Source organism: Nansenia antarctica, assembly GCF_963989245.1.
Source record: "Nansenia antarctica genome assembly, chromosome: 13".
In the NCBI taxonomy this organism is placed as follows: Eukaryota; Metazoa; Chordata; class Actinopteri; order Argentiniformes; family Microstomatidae; genus Nansenia; species Nansenia antarctica.
The window spans coordinates 2,020,561-2,031,456 of NC_137683.1; the positions used below are offsets into that span (position 1 = coordinate 2,020,561).

The following is a 10,896-nucleotide window of genomic DNA, read 5'->3' on the forward strand; positions in this document are numbered from 1 at the left end:
GTTCTTGTTACCTTTGAAGTTGTCATCATTTATACATAATATATTATATTCAGCTGTAATAAGTATATTGTAGAATGTAGTATGTATATTATAGTATGTAGATCCACCTTCCATTTTGGCCTTGTTATGGTTGTAATGTTTTCAATGTTTACAATTAGTAATGTATGTTGTTGTTTGTCTCTTGTCTGTCTGTATTTTGTCATAATTGTACTCTTATTATTTCTGATGTTATGATTGTGATGTTATGTTAGGACCCTCTCTAAAACGAGATGATGCATCTCAAGGGGTTTATCCTAATAAAGAAAGTCAAACTAAATGTAGAACATTCCAGTGTAATGACAGGTGTGTTCCCCCTCAGAGGACCTTCTCCACCCGGGACTCTATGATGCAGCAGACCCGAGGCAGCAGCGAGGGCTCCATGTCCTACATCACCGCCTCCCAGAAGCTCTACATCAGAGTGGCCCTGGGCTGGAAGGAGATCCAGGTAGGCTGCAGAGGGGTGCAGTAGTGTGACGTGTCTTTATCCTCATCCCCTGTCCTTCATCTGACCTGGACGCGCTCAACAGGTTTCAGCTATTACCTGCTTGCACCATGTAGCGTTCACCTATCCTGTGGTTTTCATACAGCTTTCACCTATCCTGTGGTTTTCATACAGCTTTCACCTATCCTGTGGTTTTCAAATTGGGGCACATGAAAGGGAGGAGACAGTTAGAGGAAGCCACTTAAAGACTATTACAAGACACAGCACAACCGTATCTAAGTATATATATATATAGGTTAAAGCATGGAATTGTGCACAGTTGGTCTGTGACAAATGTATTTGTTGTAAGTCACTTTGGATAAAGGCGTCTGCTAAATGCCCAAAATGTACACATTTAAAATGTCTGTTTTCTGTCTAGTGTCCAGAAGAGCAGCTGCAGACTTTTGCTCCACTGTAGATCTAACATAACTGATTCAGAAGCTACCCTACGTCCTAATGGGCATCCGCTTCGTAGAAGCAGTTGTGTTAGTGCTGGGCTAGAACAAAAAAACACACACACACCCCCCAGCCAGCGCTGGCGTGGGCCTTATGAGCCATGTCTAAAAGCATATGTTTGGTTTGTCTCTGTGTCTCTGTCCCCTCAGCTTGGTAGCCTGGTCCTCTCCAACAGCAATGTCCTTCTACAAGACGAGGTAAGGGCTGATGAGTGAATGAATGACATTATTTGACCTTTTAAAATACATGTAAAGTGGCCTCAACCATTTGAGTGAAACAATACAGACATAAACAAATCTAACTTGTTATCTAACTTCTAACTTATCTTATCACTCTTAGCCTCGACCTGCGATGCCGCTGCCTGGTGTCCAAAGAGACAGGATCTCTTACGGTAGCAGGGTGAGTCCATGCACGATGACCTATGACCTTTGGGAAACCTTATTTTTTTCACAATATGCTTATTGTCATTTTCTTATTTTATAACACCAACAAAACATACAATAACAGACCAGAAACACAGACACACACACTTACAACTTGCACCTTTGGGAAACGTAAAGGTAGGCTCTGCAGTATGACATCACCTCAGGAAGTTGGATGACTTTAGAGATGTTTCAGATTCACCCATACTGACTGTGCAGAACCACGGCAGTGCAACCCAAAAGGAGTGACGAAAAGGATGCAGAGTGAACTTGTCTTGCTTTACAGAAACTGTCAAACTGCCGGTAGTCGCCCCACCGTTTCCTAGCTACTGTACGTCATATCTTTACTACTGTACGTCATATCTTTACTACTGTACGTCATATCTTTACTACTGTACGTCATATCTTTAAGTCTACCTTTAAGGAGAGCTGGGCTGGTGGTCAGACACCACATCCTCTAAAACCAAAACCAATCAATCACAGAGAGAATTATAACACAGCATAGAAAATGATAAAGCACTAATCACTGTCTTCTTTATTCTGGAATCATTACTGTTGACTCCTTAACTCTGGTGATGGTGTGTAGCCAAAGAATGTTTGGTTGCGTAATTGCTGAAGCCAGGGATTTGTTGGATGACATTAGAGATGTTTTCGATTCACCCAAACAAACTTTGCTCTCCCTAGTGATTCCATCCATTAGAGTGTGTTTATTGTAATACAATAGCCGTGTGACGAGAGGTCATGCAGAGTGAATCGTCTTCCTTTATACAAACTATCTCTGCCGCTAGCCGCCCCACTATTTCATATCACAGTCTACCTTTAACACGGAGTAACCTTCTGAATTGACATTCTCTACCAAAGACTTTACCAGCCCAAATAATAATAATAATAATAATAATAATAATAATAATAATAATAATATCTTAGATTTATATAAAGCCTTTCTCAGACCCAATGACGCTTAACAGATTTCATAGACAGACAATCAGACAGACAGAACAGAAAACAAAGCAAAGAAACAAAGACAACGAGAGTGACAAAACTAGACTAGAGGCCAAAGGCCTTAGAGAACAGGTGAGTTTTGAGGGCTGATTTTAAGGTGTCCAGGGTAGGAGCATTGCGGATCGCTGTGGGGAGAGAGTTCCAGAAGGTGGGAGCTGCCACACTGAAAGCTCTGCCCCCGAAGGTCCGTAGGTTGGTGCGGGGGGTAGAGAGCAGTCCCATGTCTGAGGACCGCAGGTTCCGGGAAGGGGTGTGTTGACAGAGAAGGTCAGTGAGGTACTGGGGGGCGCAGGCGTGGAGGGATTTGTAGGTGAGGAGGAGGATTGTGTAGGTGATGCGGGACTTGACCGGAAGCCAGTGGAGGTGAATGAGGGTGATGTGCTGCCAGGGCTTGGTGTGGGTGAGAACCCTGGCAGCTGAGTTCTGCACATACTAGAGCCTGTCCAGGGCTTTGCTGGGAACCCCGAACAGGACTCCATTACAATAGTCCAGACGGGAGGTGACGAAGGCGTGGATGAGGGTTTCGGTCACGGAGTCAGTGAGGGAAGGTCGTAGTCTGGCGATATTTCTGAGGTGAAAAAAGGAAGGAGAGGGTGGAGTCCAGGATGACGCCCAGGTTGCGGACTTCGGAGGATGAAATGAATGCATTGGATTGGTGTAAGCAGTGGTTAAATGGCGTTTCCACCATATTTCTTGTACCAGTGAAACACTCTCAAATCTATCCAGGGGAGTGAATGCACACTTAAGGGAACAAAAGTGAAAAATTTTATTTTCATAAATCTCACCAACTGTCAACTTCCCACTTACCGCTGCTAGATACAGAGAAAAACAACTCTGGGAAATGAGAGAAAACTTGAAATTGAATCTTTGTTATTTGTTTGAGAAAGCATGTCATCGGTTTGGCGCAAGCCTTGCCACAAAATGAGCGTGAGTCAATGTGATTTCGCAGTGGTTTGAAGTATCCCAGTTTTAGACTAAATTACTGTCCATTGAAGGACAGCCCGAGGCGGTCTGGGTCTGGGGAAGAAGAGGCTTACACACAAACTCACTGGACCAGGCCCATTCTGTACCTCACAACCCAGCTACGTGTAAATGTGTGTGATTGCGTGTGTGTGTGTGTGTGTGTGTGCGCACGTGTGTGCGTTTGTGCGTGCATGTGCTCCGTGTGTTTGTTGGAAAAAGGGCTGATCTGTGTGTTCATTATCCCAGAGGGTCTCTGCAACTTCAGATAAAGAGGAAGCAGAAGAAACAAGACCAGGCATGGCCTAGTGTTCTGTAGTCCTCCATCCCCCCCATGGATGTAGTCCTCCATCCCCCCTATGGATGTAGTCCTCCATCCCCCCTATGGATGTAGTCCTCCATCCCCCCTATGGATGTAGTCCTCCATCCCCCCTATGGATGTAGTCCTCCATCCCCCCTATGGATGTAGTCCTCCATCCCCCCTATGGATGTAGTCATGCATCCCCCCTATGGATGTAGTCCTCCATCCCCCCTATGGATGTAGTCATCCATCCCCTACGCACCAGGCACGGCAAAGTGACACGGGGGCCTTCCTCGGATCGTGGACCCTGCAATCAAATGGTGTGGGGTCATCAGTAGGAAAGGCAGGGTTCCCACGGGTCCTTGAAATCCTGAAAACGTGTTTGAATTTGAGAAAAAGAAATCAAGGTCTTAAAAGTTTTTGAAAATAGACATGGGTCACTGAAAGTTCTTGAATTCCCCTCTCTCTCTCTTTCTCTCTCTCTCTCTCTCTCAAAAGAAATATATGTTCAAAATGTTTTACTTAGCACGTCAACTATGCCGTGTTGGGTCCTTGAATTTGAGGGAATTGAGTCTTGAAAGTCCTTGAAAGGTGCTTGAATTTGATTTCAGAAGGTGTGGGAACCCTGGAAAGGACAAAGGGGAGAGGCAGCCAAAAGGCAAAAAGATGGCCTCCTATTCCCAACATTGTGTGTGTGTGTGTGTGTGTGTGTGTGTGTGTGTGTGTGTTCTGTATTCAGGTGTTGCTGATCCCCTGACATACGATGTTTCTTGTCCTCCTCAGATTAACCTGGTGGCTCTCAACCAGCCTCACTCTGGGGACATCCAGGGGATCACAGGACTGGACCAGCTGTGCTACCAACAGTCCCTGGCCATGGGCCTGGCACCCAACTACCGCGGCTTCATATCCTCACATCTAAATGATGTCATCTTCCACGTTCACCCAACCTATGAGGACTACCCTATCACCAACCTCAGGGTGAGTCCTGTCCCTGGACCGATTCTTCATCCACACGTCTACTGAAAGGCTTCTGAAGGCAGTTACTGAGATCCCAACCCATCCTTTCTGTATCCACAGGGAGACATCTTGTTCAGCAGCTATAAGGCTCTCTTCCTGGGCAATTCAGCACCTCTACCCAAGGCCAAGTTCCCACTCTACTCCTTTGACGGCAGGGATGTACTTGTGGACCCCTTCTGGTCAGTAGTCAGTCAGTAGCTCTCTCTTGACTGAAACTCCAGCATAACTGTGTGTGCGTGTGTGTGCGTGTGTGTGTGTGTGTGTGTGTGTGTGTGTGTGCATGTGTGAATGGATCATTTATCATCATTGTTGTGAATTTTGATTTTTAGATTCATTCATTGAATTTCCAATCACTTCTTGCATTTAATCAACTTCCAAATCGCCACTGACTCCAACCCTGTCAGACCCTCTCCCCATCCTCTCCATGGAATCAGCAGAGCCATAGCTGCTCACTAAAAGACCAAATGGGTTTGGAAGAGAGCGATGAGAGAGAGAGAGGACAGACTCATCAGCCTGTTTCCATGAAACAACCCTGTAAGTGTAGGATAGCCCGACCACAATCCAGACAAGGGAGTTTGTCGAGCAGTTTTTTCAGCCTAGACCCAAGGCCCTGCAGCCAGCCACGGCCGCCCTCGTGCTGTTTGTTCCTATTTATACAGAAACTGGGTTAAATTTAGCCACCCTGCATGGACCAAAGACTGGAGGCTGGCAATTGTGGCTCCAGAGCGGCTTTTTCTAGATGTTTTGGAAACAGAGGTTTGTGATTCTGTGGTGGGGTATATTTGGGAGACTGTATGAATGGATGTAGCAGGGAGCAGAGAGGGATAGAGCTGTTTATGTCATCTGTTACTGTGTGTGAGGCAGCAGCTGTGGATCCCTGGGACTCTGTGGACATTTCACTCTGGGATAAGCAGCCCTCCAGACCCTGCTCACAAGCCTGTTCAGTCACACCTGGAACAGGTTGGGAGCGTTTTGCATGGCTGACCCCGCCCCAGCCCAGCCTATAAAGGAGAGTTGATGGATCTATAGGTTAGCTAGTGAGAGTTGATGGATCTATAGGTTAGCTAGTGAGAGTTGATGGATCGATAGGTTAGCTAGTGAGAGTTGATGGATCTATAGGTTAGCTAGTCAGAGTTGATGGATCGATAGGTTAGCTAGTGAGAGTTGATGGATCTATAGGTTAGCTAGTGAGAGGTCCAGCTTCCACTCTGAGGTTTTGGCTCCGAAAGTGATTGAACCATGACCCAGGGTGCTGAGCCCTCTCCACGGCCAGTCTATACCAGTGGAGGGCTGGGCTGGCTGCCATCATGTCGCTGGTTCTCAACGTGCTTACGAGTGTTTCGCTTTGGAGTCTTTGGTGACTGTCTACTAACAGTTTTTGCCTTATAAGACGACTCTTTTGCTAGTCCTAACCATGGTCAAGCGTCCTAACCATGGGTAGCGACCTCTGTTCATCCTTCCTGCTCTCAGTTTGCCAGAGGCTAGAACTCAAGGGTTAGGATACAGTACATCCTAACGCGTTCAGCCCCAAAGTATTTACTATGATGTACAGTAGTCGTGCTACTGAACTGTTTTCCTTCCATCCCCGCCATCCCTTCTTTCGGAGGACAGGTGCCTGGGGCCTAGTTTATAGAAAGTACATTGGATCAAATTTGATCTTACCCGTGTCCTACGTAGAAAACCACATCAAAGTAGTGATTTATAAAATGTCAACATGAGTCAATTTGACCGTGGAAACGATCGTAGCCCTACGTCAGGTTACTTCCTGGTTATGCAGAGTGATTACAGGCATGTGAGCCTGGGCTATTGCAGAAGCGTGCAGTTCTAGAAGACTGCAGCCCCATGGCGTTCCTCTAGGAACTGCTACGTCTGTGTTCAAGAGCATCTCTGTTTGGAGATGTGTGCTGTAGCCAGTTGGGCTGTAGCCAGTTGGGCTGCCCCACACGTTTGTGAGATTCTACCGCCTGGATATCACTGCACCTTCTTTAGCCCATAGGGTCCTTGGTGCAGGGAGTAAGGTGAACTGGACTGTACTGTACTCACTCAGGTGTTCTGTACTGTACTGTACTCACTCAGGTGTTCTGTACGGGCTTTGGCAATCATTTTTTTTTACAAATGTCCCATTGTGAGATGTCGACTCAAAGATAACTTTGGGTTACTGTATGCAACCCAGGTTCTCTAAAGGAGATAAGGGAGACATACCACCAGGGTCACTCTGTGTGTGTCTTTGTGTGTGTGTGTGTGTGTGTGCGTGTGTGTGTGTGTCTGTATCTCCCTGCATCTAATTGTTTGTGTTTATGTATTCACACCCATCTCCATACAGGCCCCTGAAAAGTGTCTGGCACGGGTCAGATCCTACGGGTCACAGTGTGACGGACAGAGACTGTGAACTGTGGGAGGCGGACCACATGTCCGTCATGGGCATGGCCTCCAATCTGAACTCAGGACAGCTGCTGGGACAGAACACACGCAGCTGCTCCAACCAGTACATCGTCCTCTGCATAGAAACACACAAGAATCCATAACATTCCACTCCACCCCACAAGCCCACCATCCTCCATCCCGACCGTCCACCCCCCCCTCCCTGTCCATCCACCCCCCTGCCCACCTCCCCGTCCACCCTCCCATCCACTCTCATCTTCAACACTCGGGAAAAGGTGTAAATATGTGTACGTTGTTGCGTTAAAAACCATGGCCCTGTTCAAAATCGTTGAAAGGCACAACTTTCCTTCCCCTTCTTTGGAGTAATCACTGCTGTAACATGACATAACACCAAGTCATGTCTGATCCGTGATTTTTTCAAGGAAGGGAGGAAGGAGGGATTCAACATGTTACAAACTCCATCTTCCTCCTGTCGATGGTCTGAGAGGGTTAGAAGAGGGGGCTCTGCTGGAGCACCAGCAACTCTCAACCATCCCTCGCTGAGTTTCTAACCAGACTGCCAACTACTCCAAGATTGTCACAAGAACCGATTTTCACCCTTTAGTCATAGAGTTTACAGGTTGTCCGATTGGGTCTTTACCATTCTTAAGTAGAACTAGGGCAAATACCACATTACAAAGACATTACTGTCTATATTCCAACAAGGGAACAACCAGTATTGCCACCAAAGTAATTTTGATGCACTGTATTTGATTATTATTATTATTTTTGTCATTTCGAATCCATTAAGATTGTGTTTCTGTTACTTTTTATACATCCAGTGATTTCTCATTTCAGCAACAATCTCTCTCAGTATTTAAATTCAGTTCAATGTTTTATTTATACCGTGACCGCACATAACTAGAGTAAATCAGATGATTAAAGTTAATTATGTAATTTATAGTGTGTGAAACTTCGTTTCAGTCTCTTGCCTCTCTTCTTAAATTGGAATGTCGTTTTTGTTTTGTTTCTTTCTATTGCTATGTATTGATTTTTGATCATGATAACTTCCTAGGTTTCTGCAAATGATTTGACTGCATTCTAAACTTTCTGCTAATAGTGTGGAAATCCAAACAAACCAGAAAACCACAACATGACTTTTTGATACAGAAATTCCAATGATCAAAGAGAGAGGATATACTGTTTTATACAATTAACGTGCTTTATTGAATAAATGTTTTCTTTTTTCATAATTTGTCACTGATCTCAATTTTAATTGACAAGCATGCCCTGTTGAATGAATGGTTGCATAAAGCATAGGCTCCTGTATTAACTGTCTCTATAGATTTCCCTCAATATGCCCCCTCAAAACCTCAGCCCCATCTTCAGCAAACTTGAGCAAATTCTCTGTATGCCAGCAGGGGTCTTGGCTGAGACACACAGCTTCTCTCTCTCTCTCTCTCTCTCTCTCTCTCTCTCTCTCTCTCTCTCTCTCTCTCTCTCTCTCTCTCTCTCTCTCTCTCCAGTGGACTAAAGCATTTCTAAGCTGTCAGAGGGATCCTGCTGTGTTTGCATTAGCACACCAGGCCTGTGCTTATGGAGAGGCTTCACGCTCATTAGGGTTATGGTTGAGCTTCACGCTAGGTTTGCTCTCTCTAAATAGAATGCAGTGCTGTTTGACAAGCCACCCTCTTCCAGTGGGGGGGAGTGACGCCACAGTACATGTGTAAACCAGTACATGTGTAAACCAGTACATGTGTAAACCACAGTACATGTGTAAACCAGTACATGTGTAAACCAGTACATGTGTAAACCAGTACATGTGTAAACCACAGTACATGTGTAAACCAGTACATGTGTAAACCACAGTACATGTGTAAACCACAGTACATGGGTAAACCAGTACATGTGTAAACCAGTACATGTGTAAACCACAGTACATGTGTAAACCAGTACATGTGTAAACCAGTACATGTGTAAACCAGTACATGTGTAAACCACAGTACATGTGTAAACCAGTACATGTGTAAACCACAGTACATGTGTAAACCAGTACATGTGTAAACCAGTACATGTGTAAACCACAGTACACGTGTAAACCACAGTACATGTGTAAACCAGTACATGTGTAAACCAGTTCATGTGTAAACCAGTACATGTGTAAACCACAGTACATGGGTAAACCAGTACATGTGTAAACCAGTACATGTGTAAACCAGTACATGTGTAAACCAGTACATGTGTAAACCAGTACATGTGTAAACCAGTACATGTGTAAACCACAGTACATGTGTAAACCAGTACATGTGTAAACCAGTACATGTGTAAACCACAGTACATGTGTAAACCACAGTACATGTGTAACCAGTACATGTGTAAACCACAGTACATGTGTAAACCAGTACATGTGTAAACCAGTACATGTGTAAACCAGTACATGTGTAAACCAGTACATGTGTAAACCACAGTACATGTGTAAACCAGTACATGTGTAAACCAGTACATGTGTAAACCACAGTACATGTGTAAACCAGTACATGTGTAAACCAGTACACGTGTAAACCACAGTACATGTGTAAACCAGTACATGTGTAAACCAGTACATGTGTAAACCAGTACATGTGTAAACCAGTACATGTGTAAACCAGTACATGTGTAAACCACAGTACATGTGTAAACCAGTACATGTGTAAACCACAGTACATGTGTAAACCACAGTACATGTGTAAACCACAGTACATGTGTAAACCACAGTACATGTGTAAACCACAGTACATGTGTAAACCAGTACATGTGTAAACCAGTACATGTGTAAACCAGTACATGTGTAAACCAGTACATGTGTAAACCAGTACATGTGTAAACCAGTACATGTGTAAACCAGTACATGTGTAAACCAGTACATGTGTAAACCACAGTACATGTGTAAACCAGTACATGTGTAAACCACAGTACATGTGTAAACCACATTGGAGGATTAGATTTTTTTTTTGTAGCTTTGCAATTTAAATGTTTTCCTCCATTTCCCTTTGTTGTGAGGCACGGGGCTGTGTTTGAATCATCCTTCCATCCTAACGGTTGGCATGGGGAGTATGAGTCCTAACGGTTGGCATGGGGAGTATGAGTCCTAACGGTTGGCATGGGGAGTATGAGTCCTAACGGTTGGCATGGGGAGTATGAGTCCTAACGGTTGGCATGGGGAGTATGAGTCCTAACGGTTGGCATGGGGAGTATGAGTCCTAACGGTTGGCATGGGGAGTATGAGTCCTAACGGTTGGCATGGGGAGTATGAGTCCTAACGGTTGGCATGGGGAGTATGAGTCCTAACGGTTGGCATGGGGAGTATGAGTCCTAACGGTTGGCATGGGGAGTATGAGTCCTAACGGTTGGCATGGGGAGTATGAGTCCTAACGGTTGGCATGGGGAGTATGAGTCCTAACGGTTGGCATGGGGAGTATGAGTCCTAACGGTTGGCATGGGGAGTATGAGTCCTAACGGTTGGCATGGGGAGTATGAGTCCTAACGGTTGGCATGGGGAGTATGAGTCCTAACGGTTGGCATGGGGAGTATGAGTCCTAACGGTTGGCATGGGGAGTATGAGTCCTAACGGTTGGCATGGGGAGTATGAGTCCTAACGGTTGGCATGGGGAGTATGAGTCCTAACGGTTGGCATGGGGAGTATGAGTCCTAACGGTTGGCATGGGGAGTATGAGTCCTAACGGTTGGCATGGGGAGTATGAGTCCTAACGGTTGGCATGGGGAGTATGAGTCCTAACGGTTGGCATGGGGAGTATGAGTCCTAACGGTTGGCATGGGGAGTATGAGTCCTAACGGTTGGCATGGGGAGTATGAGTCCT

The 10,896-nt window shown here is 45.4% G+C and overlaps 1 protein-coding gene across 1 annotated transcript in view; it reads left to right on the plus strand.

Moving 5' to 3' along the window:
* col15a1a (collagen, type XV, alpha 1a) overlaps positions 1 to 7,203 on the plus strand; it is a gene marked incomplete at both ends in the record, with an annotated part of 69,438 nt that extends 62,235 nt beyond the window's left edge. The window contains 6 exons of the mRNA XM_080544514.1: positions 359 to 484; positions 1,126 to 1,173; positions 1,316 to 1,375; positions 4,445 to 4,639; positions 4,739 to 4,857; positions 7,002 to 7,203. Coding sequence (XP_080400640.1) covers positions 359 to 484; positions 1,126 to 1,173; positions 1,316 to 1,375; positions 4,445 to 4,639; positions 4,739 to 4,857; positions 7,002 to 7,203 — 750 coding nt within the window. The remainder of the gene's footprint in view (positions 1 to 358; positions 485 to 1,125; positions 1,174 to 1,315; positions 1,376 to 4,444; positions 4,640 to 4,738; positions 4,858 to 7,001) is intronic.
* Positions 7,204 to 10,896: the final 3,693 nt, after the last annotated feature.